The sequence below is a fragment of the Leuciscus leuciscus genome (genome assembly GCF_965113295.1).
Source record: "Leuciscus leuciscus genome assembly, chromosome: 18".
Classification (NCBI taxonomy): Eukaryota; Metazoa; Chordata; class Actinopteri; order Cypriniformes; family Leuciscidae; genus Leuciscus; species Leuciscus leuciscus.
In genome coordinates, this window is record NC_138742.1 from 8,635,775 (window position 1) to 8,648,928 (window position 13,154).

At 37.7% G+C, this 13,154-nt stretch overlaps 1 protein-coding gene across 7 annotated transcripts in view; it reads right to left on the reverse strand.

Annotated features, from left to right (window-relative positions):
• Positions 1–13,154, reverse strand: part of plekhg5b (pleckstrin homology domain containing, family G (with RhoGef domain) member 5b) — a gene marked incomplete at its 3' end in the record, with an annotated part of 77,336 nt that overhangs the window by 1,630 nt on the left and 62,552 nt on the right. For 5 of the 7 annotated variants that reach the window (XM_082145529.1, XM_082145531.1, XM_082145533.1 and 2 more), the window contains 12 exons: positions 7,840–8,043; positions 6,389–6,559; positions 6,038–6,133; positions 5,522–5,722; positions 5,326–5,436; positions 4,561–4,710; positions 4,334–4,471; positions 3,998–4,117; positions 2,969–3,101; positions 2,592–2,707; positions 2,310–2,458; positions 1,055–1,984 (listed from right to left, as the gene is read on the reverse strand). In XM_082145529.1, the coding sequence (XP_082001655.1) occupies positions 1,055–1,984; positions 2,310–2,458; positions 2,592–2,707; positions 2,969–3,101; positions 3,998–4,117; positions 4,334–4,471; positions 4,561–4,710; positions 5,326–5,436; positions 5,522–5,722; positions 6,038–6,133; positions 6,389–6,559; positions 7,840–8,043 (2,519 nt within the window). Of the gene's footprint in view, positions 1–1,050; positions 1,985–2,309; positions 2,459–2,591; positions 2,708–2,968; positions 3,102–3,997; positions 4,118–4,333; positions 4,472–4,560; positions 4,711–5,325; positions 5,437–5,521; positions 5,723–6,037; positions 6,134–6,388; positions 6,560–7,839; positions 8,044–13,154 lie in introns of those variants that run through there. The other 2 variants (XM_082145530.1, XM_082145532.1) reach the window with 1 other exon arrangement.

Here is a 13,154-nt window from a genome sequence, read left to right on the forward strand (position 1 = left end):
TAAATAAATAAATAAATAAAGCATCCCGACACCAAAAAATAAATATATCTAATTGCTTATATATATTTTTTATCTTTCTATTTTTCTCTTCCTTTCATAGATAACATACCAATATAAAATGACTATACAAGAAAAATAACTGCCATCTAATGTAGTCTACTAATTTTATATTATATTATATTTAGTCCTGTCAAATTAATTAATCACGATTAATCACATCTAACATAAAAGTATGTAAACACATGTGTGTGCATAAATGTATATATATATATATAAAACACACACACACACATATACATACACACACATATACATACATTACACATTTATGTTAGATTCGATTAATCGCAATTCATCGATTTGACAGTACTAATTATATCATATTAATTAAAAACTTTAATTACATGTACTTTGGAACAATCTATATATAGTAAAGACAGATACACAAATTGAACAAACGAAATATTGAGGTAGGTTGATTGGCAATGTCATAATAAAATAAAATCACTCCGCCCAAGTAGCAGTGCTCCGCCTTCTGAGAATATAGTTCCCAGTATGCATGCATACGGTTAGAAGATGGCTGTGTCTCATGTGACCTTGTTATTCGTACATTCTGTGACTATACAAATCTCAACATGTAAATAGGAAAATGTTGGCGTTATTTTGTCACTTATTGGGAGTATGCTAGCTGGAGCTGTTTACCTCCAGTCTTTGTGCTAAGCTAGGCTAGCGGTGGGTGCATCAGACAGAGTTACGGCACGCACGGAGATGAGAAGGGTTTGTATGGACTTATCTAACTAAAGAATAAGTCCCAAAAAGTCGGTGTGTTCCTTTAACCATTTTGAATCTCTGTAAACCTGCTTTGGAACAATATATTTAGTATAAAAAAAAACTAAAGAACTTTAATATACTTTAGACACTGTATAAAATAAAACACCAACCAAAATTTTATACATATCTTAATTAACAAATAAACTGTTCTGCATTAGATGTTTTTTTCATTTCAAGACTGAAACGAAAAAACAATCTCCAAATACAGAAAGGTGACACTTACGAGGCTGTGAGCGTTGAGTTGAGCACCAGTGTGGTGCGTATCCTGTAGAGCTGGGCCAGTGTGAGTTTTTTGTGCTGCTGGGGTCTCTCACTGTGGCCCGTTCTCTCCGTGCCACTAGGGGGCGATAGCTCCTCGTCTGACGCACTGCAGGGAATCTGGTTGCTATCAGCCTCATGTGCAATTCTGGCTTTTCTCAATGTGTCCAAAAGCATGCCTGAGGGCAAACTGCACGTGAGTCTGTGGCTTTCATCCGTCTCTTCATCCGTCGGGAGAAACTCGTCCGGTTCAGCAGGGTTGAGCTCTGTCAGGCTCCTGCTGAGCGGCGCTTCTACATATTTAACTCTCTGCTCCCATGTGTGCCGACTTCCTGTGCAATCTGTGGCTGCCCTGGCAATGCCCGGGCTACAATGGTGAACTGTGGACAGCAGGTTATCCTCTGAACGGGATTTGACAGCAAGTCTCTCCAAATACGGCAGGCGACACTGGACGGGGCGTCGGCGCCTGGGCTTTAGAGACAGCGCCACTGAGTTCTGAGATCCAAATGAGCTTTTATCGTCCTCATCATCTTCCTCTTCCACATTTTCTGTCTCCTCATCTTCTCCTTCGTCAACCGTGGTCTCCACCTTGTCCTCCTCGGAGTCGTCCTCCTCCACCGGGGCCACTCGACTCTGTGATTCCACCATTGACTCTGGCGAGAGTGTCCCGTAGGCGCTGTCCATGGACATGGAACGGCACTGTGGGTCCAGGTCTGAGCCCTCCTGACTGTCCAGATGGGGCTCGAAGTCTGTGGCCTGCTGGTGTTGAGCCTGCGCTGAGAGGGAGGACAGACCAGCATCTCCTAGATCAGACTGAAGAGTAGAGGGGTCCAAAGATGATCCAGACTCATCCATATCCATCACTGACAAGGTTTCTGTGGAGCCATCTGATTGGCTGAAACAGAGAAACAATAATGTGAGTTCATTTATCGTAAAACAAATTGCCAGCCAATGTTGTTTAAAAAAAAAAAAATCTATATTTTTTTAATTATTAATTAAATAAAAAATAATACAATTATTTTTTATTTAATTTATAAAAATAAATAATATATTATGAAATGTAATGAAATATAAAATATTATTAAAATATCTTAGGTTAAGCCAGGATTAGGCCTTAGTTCAATAAGGACTTTTAAGTAGCTTTTATAAACGTGCCTTAGAAAAAAACATTACTGGTGTGCATCTTGAGGCAAAACAATGGAACTGACAAAATCAAATACCTATTGCTCTGATCTTTGTGTCTAAACTGAGGTGAACTGGTAGTGGAGTTACAGCTGTCCTCGTCTTCCCCCTGATTCTCTTCTAGTTTTTTCTTCAGACAAGCCTTCTGTCTGCGAGCTTCTTCTGACCGCAGCCGCTGCAGTTGCTTCTAAAATGCATGCACAAAATAGCTAAATCAGCAAACTTATCTAGCAAGGACTGAGAGAAGGTCTTCAGATGGTTTAGAATATCAGAAATGTCAAACAGAGATCATTATTGCTGAGGCACAAGTATGACTTTACCTGGATATTGCAAATTACATCAATCCAGCTTCGCCCCTGGGTGGCGCTGTTGGCCTGGAAAGAGTAGGCAGCCACAGCGCTCTTGAACTCATTGAGGTAGATGAGGACAAATGAGCCTAGGAAAATAAAAAATAAAAACCAAAATACATTTAAACCTACATTTTAATTGATGTGATGTTGTTAATAAGGATGATTTCTGGTTGGGACAAAAACTAACATGGGAGAGATAGAGAGCAATTTGCCTCTAGTTAGGACATATTAAAAGAGGACTATGGTTCATAATATGCTCTCTTGAGATCCTCTGCTGCTTGTTTCTGCTCATTTGTCATATTAAATGTAAATGTCGACCGCTATTAAACTGCGCTCAGTCTGCTCACCTGGGTCTTTGAGCTCTCGGCACACCACATTATGCAGGAGGAGAGGCTGTCGGATCACTTTCACCTTCTCTAAACGCTTCGCTGGTTTAGTGATCAGCAGCAGATCAGTGAAAAGGAAGCAGTAAACCTCCATCTATGCAAGAAAAGATAACATGAACACAAGCAGTATTAATAGGCCTGTTTCACTGGCTACACTTAAAGGTGTTCACCCAAAAGTGAAAATTAGCCCATGATTTACTCACCCTCGGTGTATATGACATTCTTCTTTCAGACGAATACGATCGGAGTTGTATTAATACATTTCCTGGCTCTTCCCAGCTTTATAATGGCAGTGAATGGCCGTTTCTGTTTTGAAGTCCATAAAAGTGCATCCATCCATCATAAAAGTGCATTTATCCATCATAAAAGTGCTCCACACTGCTCCGGGGGGTTAATAAAGGCCTTCTGAAGCAAAGCGGTGCATTTGTGTAAGAAAAATATCCATATTTAAAACTTTATAAAGTAAAATAACTAGCTTCCGGCCAAACGAATGGAAGTTTGCGTATGGCCGTTTGGCCATACATTTTACTTTATAACGTGTTAAATATGAATAGTTTTTTTACACAAACGCATCGCTTCCCTTCAGAAAGCCTTTATTAACCCCCCAGAGCAGTTTGGAGCACTTTTATGATGGATAGATGCACTTTTATGATGGATAGATGCACTTTTATGATGGATAGATGCACTTTTATGATGGATAGATGCACTTTTATGGACTTCGAAACAGAAACTTCACTGCCATTATAAAGCTTGGAAGAGCCAGGACATTTTTTGATATAACACCGATTCGTCTGAAAGAAGAATGTCATATACACCTAGGATGACTTCAGGGTGAGTAAATTATGGGCTAATTTTAATTTTTGGGTGATCTATCCCTTTAATTATTTAAAACCAACTACTACATTGCAAATGCTTCCAAATATTCCCCAAATTGTTCAAATGCATCTGAAATTGGGAGGGATTCAAGTTAATTATTTAATCTGAACTAACCCTGCTGTCTTTGCCCTCTTTCATGCGGAGCGCCCCCTCCAGGTGCAGTTGCCTGGTCTCTTCTGGTGCCGTGTCAATCATCGGTGCCATCAGGTCAATTCGGCTGAACTCCTTTAGAGCCTGTAGACATGGACGGGTTAAACAATACTTAAATAAACTGTTTTCCACATAAATCACAGCCTGCTCAAATCAAAACCAAATTTCGAGCATGAAAACCATGACTAACAAGATATTACAACAAAACAATGCATTTCTATGAAGTCCAAAATATCACACTGGAATGATTTATCTTTTTTTTTTGGAGGCTAGATGATTAATTATTCGTAGAGTTCTCACCTTCTCCACCTCCTCGCTGGCTCCCTCCACGGCCTCGTACGACTCCACTCGAGCCGAAATGGCGGCCAGTTTCTGCTGCTCCTGACGCTGTCGCATCTGAGAGTCCACACTGTTGATGAAGCTCTCCACACACACCACCTGAAGACATTCACAAGCATCCAGATGAATACAACAGATAAACATCAAGATATATATATATTTTTTGTGAATGTTCAAAAGGGTCGAACCATGCTGTTGAGCGCGTCTCTGGAGATTTGGTCTTCAGTTTTTTTCAGGATGGTCTTCAGGAGCAGAGGGTATTTGGTGAGTCTCTGGTGTGGTTTGGCTAGCATGTCCATCAGCTTCAGACGGTTACACTGTTTATTCGTTTCTGCCCACTGTGAGGATAAGAAATTCAATGATTACAAGCTAAATTTAGATCATATGACAGAAAAAGAAATTTATTTTACATTTTATTTTCTTCAGTTGTACTACTGCGCAATTTGGTCGCAAACTCCTCTTCATGATGTAGATCTTGAAGAGTTTGTTGTATATTTAAGGTGAATAACTACCATTCTATATAGTCACATTTTTTATATAACATAATATAAAAATATATTATATAACACTATATTATAAAACATATTTACACAAAATATATATATATTCTTAATAATAAAAATATATTAAAAAAATCTGTAAAACCTGCTTTTGAACAATCTACATGGTAAAAAGAGTTATACAAATTAAATTAAATATCAAGGTCGATGGATTGCCAATGCTATAAGAAAAATTACATAATACACTTTTTTATAAAATGGGCAAAAAGTATAAATTACAATATATTATAATTACCATTTTCTATTTTCTGTAAACCTACTTTGAAAATCTTTTTCGTAAAAAGAGCTACAGAAATTGTATACATCATGGATGGATTCTCTCTCTCTTCTCTCTCTCTCTCACACACACGCTTCTGCGTACATTGTTTGCTTGTTTGGTCGCAAACTCCTCACCGTAATGTAGATCTTGAAAATTTCGTTGTCTCTCAGCATTGAGCGCATGTATTCCATACAACTCTCCTCCTCCATGCAGTACCGGATATATGGATGGAACCTGGACGCAAACTATCCACACAAACACCCTTTTAATTACTTGTCCAGAAGATAAATTCTACTACATATGGAAGTCAAGATATATATATAAACTCACCGTACTGAACCCCTGCTGCAGGTCTGTGGGGTCGATCAAGCTCCGTGTGTTTCTCGCTTTCTCCAGCGCCGGAAACATGACTTGAACCCACAGTGTCGAGTGCAGATGTACAATGTCGTGGATGTTGCTGAATAGCCGTGTGGGCTCTACTTCACACAGGAGACTGTTGTCCTGTAGATTTAGCAGGCCGCACAGGAACAGCTGCACAGACAACAGAAGACACTTTAAAAACAACATCACATGGCATTTGCATTGCATTTAGCTTCCATAATATAACATGTTTCTGATTAAACACAATTTTAGTAGGCAATAAATGTAGGACGGGACTTGATTTCCTTCACTGGGATTTATTGGATTATGAAAAGTAATACTGGTCAATAGTATATATGACTATAAACAAAGTCTCACAATAAGACAAGAAACATTTATTTACAAAGAGAATAAAGTGCAACTTTAATTTCAAAAGTCCTTACTAAAAAAAGAAGAAAAATGTAATGAAGAAAACTGGCGACTTACATCGGTAATGACCCTGAGTTTCTTAATGTACGTAGCCTCGGTTTGGATCAGTTCCCATATTGCCTCTTGCTGTTGAAACTGGCGTCTACTTAAACTCTGAAAACAAGCAGAAAAAAGTCAGATTGCACTAATAAATGTGCAATGCTCAGTATGTGAAATAGTAGAAATCAGATACATGTCCTATATCAGCAGTTCTGAGATGCAAAATTCAGTTGATTTATGGGAAAACTTGAGGTTAATGCAACTATTAATCGAAATTGGTTATGTTTACATGTGTTAGCGCCAATGATCAATAGATGGGGACGTCCCATGGGATTATGTTCCATGATAGAAGATGCAGTGTGTCAGTACCTCAGGGTCATCCAGCAGTTGCCTCCAGCTTTCCTCAAGAATCAGGTTTGGCTCCTCCTCTTCCTCCTCCCAGGAATCCTGGTGGAAGGCGAGCTGAGAAGGAACCTTGGGCAGACCGAACTGTGAGTACGCCTGCAACTTAGTTTGAAGCAGCTCCACACGGTCCACATCCTAAGAGACACACAGGGGAAATAGAGAAAATTGAAATCCCCTTTCTACATTGACGATGGATGGATGGATGGATTGCATGACAGATGGATGGACATATAGATAGATAGATAGATAGATAGATAGATAGATAGATAGATAGATAGATAGATAGATAGATAGATAGATAGATAGATAGATAGATAGATAGATAGATAGATAGATAGATAGATAGATAGATAGATGCATATATAGATAGATAGATAGATGGATGGATGGATTCCATGGTAACTAGATAGTTCCATGGTAAATATCCCAAAAACCATAACAATTCCCATAATAGTTAGCTTTATGTTAATGATAGAATCCTTTTAAATCAACATAACAACTATAAAGAGGCCCTAACATTAACAAAGTTTGTGATTTAGCAAAATCCCAACACAATTCACATCAGCAGACCACCAACAACCGGCAGACAACTGAGGCGCTGCCTGTCTATTCAAACAAAACACCCCCGACAGGGTTTAGGACACCTCCCAGACACCCCTTTCACTACACGCCACCTTCTCTTTAACCTCACAATTAAAGCCCATCCATTCATGTCAGTGACACTCTCATGGCCCGTGTGGCACTGGGGCTATTGTCCTGTAACAGGAGGGCCGGTGTACTTATGACAACGAGTATTTAGCATTGAGTGCTTCCGAACAATAGAGGCCAGACACAGATGGACTACAGGCTGCCTGTAGTGGCCACTGGAGATGACTGGTTAACCCTTCTTTTGTGAAAAAGAGTCCCAGTGGGACACAAGAACAGCCCCTGTCTGTCTTTGGGGGTTTCATGGCGGATTGTGAAAAGGATGGAAGTGTGAAAGTGACAGGTGAGTGACAGCTTAGTCAAGCATCTGGTTTAAATGCAGGATGAAACTTTTCAGAGGGGGGGAGTTCTTTTGAGGCTCATGGGTTTTGGGATTTTGTCTGTTGTATTGTTTTTCTCATGTATTTAAAATGCAAGAGGAAACAGTCAAACCATAACACTATACACACAGGAAGCGGATTTCATTGAGTAATACTTCATCAGCCTCTTGTTTGAGTTTTTATTTGTTTAGCTCATTTTAAATAATTTATTCCCATGAAAAGTTAAATTTGACGCTAGTCTTAAGTTCAGAAATCATTCTAAAATGCAGATTTGCTGCTAAATGTAATCTTTACATGAGATCTTTTTTTTTTACGGGAAAATCACACCACCTGCTTTCCTTAGACTTCCTGATGTTTTCAAGATGGGAGAGACAAGGCGGGAGAGTTTACCTTTCCAGCTCCGGCACCGAAGAACACGCTGATCCGGCTGGTGGCGCGGTTCTTCCAGTTGTCGGGACCGGCGGCCACACCGGCCAGTGAACATCCTGGAGCCGCGCTTGGTAAAGCCCCGCCGTGTATGGCCAGGGTGTCCGGGCATGGGATGTTGGCATCGCCCAGAAACTCCGTCATGTTCTTCCGCCGACGGGACTGACCCTGTGAAGAGGAAGATCGGAAGATCCAGGTGAGTTGACTGTTTACAAATGCAGAAAGATAAAGGTTTGTGAGAAGGGTATCAACAAGTATGTCAAGGACAACAGAGCGAGAGATATGGGAGAGACCGTTATCAGTAACAGTCCTATACAGAATGAGGGGGTGTGAGAGAGATTTAGAAAGCGATTGAGTAAGGCAGGTGGGGTGGAGGAAAATAAAATCAATGTACCAGCATTCATCTGAAGATATCAAACCACTACCACAATACAAAACAAAAAGAAATAAGGGTGGGCACACATCTGCAATCACAATATTCTAAAAACCTGATCTAGAAATAGTATATTTCACATCATACAATTTCTAATGTGTTTACATTTTCTCAAACTGCTAAAAGTTTTTCAGGTAATATATTTTAATTAAATATAATTTTAATATATTCTAAATAATTTTTTATTTTTTTACTGTACATGAATAAATGAATAATTAAATAAATAAATGTTTAATTATTTCAAACTATTTACATCTTAAATTAAATATGTAAATATGTTTATATAAATGAATTATAGCTTTTATATATATGGAAAATGAAAATGGACACGTCAATTGTAAATTGCAATGGAACATATTTATTGGGGGGGGGGCGTACTAAAATTCAGAAAAATAGAGTAATTGAAAAAAAAGAGAGAATTGTTAACTAGAATTAGTTGACTATGATGAGCTTTGTTAAATAAATTTTATACATTCCTCAACCCTAGTTGGACACATGGAAAACTTAGGGTTCCTGCAAAGCGATGACATTATCAGAAACAATAATAATGATTCATAAATAAATAATAAATAATCCTGCTGCATGTTACAATTTCCTCATTACGTCATACAAAACAAAAATCGAGGAGGTCAGCAACCCTGCTCCGAGAGATCAAGACCGCCATTATTTTAAAAGCAATTGTTCTGCTAGAGAGCATTGAAACATCTTTCTATTTAGACACACTCCATCTTACGAGCTTATGTGTGTTAAACAAACAAACAAACAGCTGTTTAGTATCTAAGGAAGTAGTAATCTCGCTGAGCGGGAGGCAGACAGGCTTGTTGACCCTTCTCCAAGACGGAGGGAATTCCACAGCCCTGAGTGCCGTTACCCACTAACAACTCTTGCAAATTCCAGAGAAGACTACGCCATTTTTGGGGAATGCACAAATAACAGGAAAGGTCTGAAGACAAAACAATGGAATTCCCTAAAAAAACACAAGCGAAGCTGATGCTGATGCACTGAACACTTAAGACACCTGTGCAGGTGTTTTATATAACTAAATACATATCTATATACACACTAACATTGAAAAATGCTGAGATGTTATTAATGTTTTGAAAAATGCTGAGATGTTATTAATGTTTTGAAAGAAGTATCTTATTCTCACCAAGGCTGTATTTAAGTGTTCAAAAATACAGTTAAAACAGTAATATTCTGAAATATTATTACAATGGAAAATGAAATCTTATATATATTTTCCTTTATCCCAAAATGTTTTTATTGTTTTGCTTGACTAACACCTGCATGCATCATGTAAGATTCAGTTGATTTATGGGAAAACTTGAGGTTACTGCAACTAATAATCTCATTTAGACATGCACAGGTATAAATGAATATGTGAAATTTTCAAATAAGGCTTTTAAGTCACTCAGAATTCCAATAAATACTTGCAACCTCAATATAGGCTTTTAGTCCAGTCATTTTAAGCCAAAATGGGGGTCAACCTTGAACAAATTGCAACAGAAGCAAACTCAACTGATTTTGTATCCTCAATATGTCCTGAGTAAGGAAAAAAAAAAGTCCCGAAGAATCCCATTAGGGGAAAGTTTTGAAAAAGACCCAAATATAGCCTATTCATACGCCTATTCATTCTTTTTCTTACATGAATAGAGTAAAAAGTTTAACCTTTAGATATCACCATGAAAATTACTGAGTTGATTTACTTGCATCAAGACAAACAAAAAATGTATTACAAGTTTTTTGAAATTGTTTGTTAACATGGACAAACGGTGCATAATCTAATTACGTATGTGCTAATTTGCATAAATACCACAACAGATCTAAACATTGGGTATAGCCAGGTGAAAATGTCTTGTTGAATCTTGTTGACATATAACCGTAAAATACTTGATGTTAAGGTCTGAATGGAACCCATTTAGGCTACCCATGAACATTAATACATAGAGGCAGGAAGAAGTACTTTAGAAACCAGCCTTTATTAAGTTTTAAGAGATTGGGTTTGGGTTTGTGGTATTTATGCAAATTAGCACATACGTAATTAGATTATGTACCGTTTGTCCATGTTAACAAACAATTTCAAAAACTTGTAATACAATTTTTGTTTGTCTTGATGCAAGTAATCAACTCAGTAATTGTCATGGTGATATCTAAAGGTTAAATATTTTACCCTATCCACGTAAGAAAAAGAATGAATAGGCGTATGAATAGGCTATATTTGGGTCTTTTTCAAAACTTTCCCCATATGAGCTTCTTCGGGACTTTTTTTCCCTTACTCAGGACATATTGAGGATACAAAATCAGTTGAGTTGGCTTCTGTTGCAATTTGTTCAACCTTTTTTCATAAAATGACTGGACTAATCATCAGGTTATGGCAATCACAATAACACATTTACATGATGTACATGATGTATATATTATACTAAACATGACACCAAAAAAAAATCTAAATTTCTTTGAATTTACCTAATCGAACGATTGCTGAGCTTCACTAACAACTAAATTCGTTACCAAGCCATGTACTATAACACCCGCCAAAGCATTTGCATGGGCTATTTATAAGTCGATTAAGATTCCTTCAAATACTTCTCTGTGAACTGTGCTGTTGGTAAGGCAATCAAGAACATCCTTGCTAAAGAATGACGGATTGGCCACTATGCCCCCCTTGCTAAATTTAGAACCGATGCAAAGAGACAGGCAGACGATGAGCTTTGATGAGGGGATTTCTGAGGATTCTGGGGTGAAAGGATGAGGACGCAGATGTCAGGAAATGTCTCTACTTTAGGGAGGATGAACAACGGACGCCTGAACGCTGGTTATGGCTCACACTACCAGCATTGACACAACATTGAAAGTTACTGCAATAAAACAAAAAACGCATTTATACACATTTTTATGAATTTATAATGTTTTTTTTTTTTTTTTTTAACATACAACCAATAAAGAAAGTACTCTATAAACAAACGGAGAGAACACATAAGCAATAAACGCCACATCATTTATCCAAAAGCTAAAAAATGCAATTTGTTCAAACTCATGCAATAACACCCACTTTAGGATCAGCTGTGCCTGGTGATTCTCACTCTCTGTGGAGGGACTGAATGACCAACGAATTTATGAAGCGGAACAGGGTTCCCAGAGTGTCTGATCTACTCACCATGGAAGCAAGCGGCATGTCAAATGAGAGGTAGACCATGGTAATCTCTCAGCCGGGTTCACGGAGCCTGACCCATGCTAGAGCCAGCTGCTATGATCACTCAAAGCCTCCTCTCTTCAAACTCACAAAAAAGCCAACGGATACAAAAGTACCTCAGAACCTGCAACTCATTGATGCGTTAGAGTTCTTGAGCCAAAATGAAGCGTGTTAAATGATAGATCACTAATTTTAATTCAGCGCCCCTTAATTTCCTTCTAAAAATATGAGGTGCATCAGGGCTCCGTACTAGGTCCTTTCTAGTGTACCAGAGCTGCTCAGCCTGCAATGAGAGGTAAAGCTTTCCGACTGAGCCTGTCTGCCTGCATTACTGAATAGGGCAGCCCAAACGTCATAGCAACTAGGAGGATCCTGTCCCATTGTGTGGGGCAGGAAAGAGAGGTGTGGCTGTTTAAAGACAGAGGGTCACATGTAAAAAAGGAGGGGAGAAGCTGGGTCCCAGGAACACATCCTGGTTCCTCAAAAACGCCAACCGTATGTTTGGCGACATATGTTTGATTTAAAAAAATCTAAAAATAAGTTTACTTCAGTCCTTGCATACAGAAAAAGTAATTATATAAACAAGAAAATGTAGTTGAGACTTTTACAATTAGCTACCAACAGGTTTTACATAACAAAACTGTTGCTGCAGTTCATCCATTTCATTAATTAGTCTACTATCATTAAAAAGAGGTTCTGATGATCCTTGGGATTTATGATAAATTGAAAGTGATAGTAGCACGGCATTCCTGTCCCTTGAGTGATTTCCCAGCATCTATTTATTTCCTTGCCATTACAGGGAAATGACCTCAGAAATGAAAACTGAGGGGAATCCCAGACTATAGAAAGTGCTGCAACAAGTCTTGAATTTCTGTATCGTCAATATGAATCTAAACATGCCAAGGCCAACCTAATGACATCCGAGCAATAATTTTATATTGAATAAACAGGTTCATGATCTTTAAGAAAATGCCTGGGTGGACGATACTCCTCATTACAGCAGTATTTAAAAAACATGATACCAGCCCTAGACCTGCATGCTTGGCACATTAATAACTCATTAGAGGACATGCCTGCTTAAAGACCTGATGTACACTAAAATGATACATAATAATATACATAATACATAATGTTCTATAATTCCTTAATGTCAACATCAACTGTGTCTTCTATCCATTCACTTTAGTAGTGTGACGTGATATTTAAAGACACAAAAAGTCCAAGGAAAGTACGTTAAAGTAAATAGGATACATTTTGATTTCAATTGTAAAATCCTGTAGACTTCATCCATTTCATTAATTAGTCTACTATCATTAAAAAGAGGTTCTGATGATCCTTGGGATTTATGATGAATTGAAAGTGATAGTAGAAATCTTCAACATTTAAGCACACAATATGTTTCTAATGATTGTAGGCAATATTAAAAAAAATATATATTTTTAAAAAAGTGAGAATTTATATATATATATATATATATATATATATATATATATATATATATATATATTTTTTTTATGTCAATTACCACTGTAAAACTGCATACATATTTTTTTTAAATAAAGTTCAATTAAAACATTTATAATAAATCAATAAATGTATATTATTATTGACAGTGGATGCAAATAAATAAAAAGATAAATAAAACAATTAATA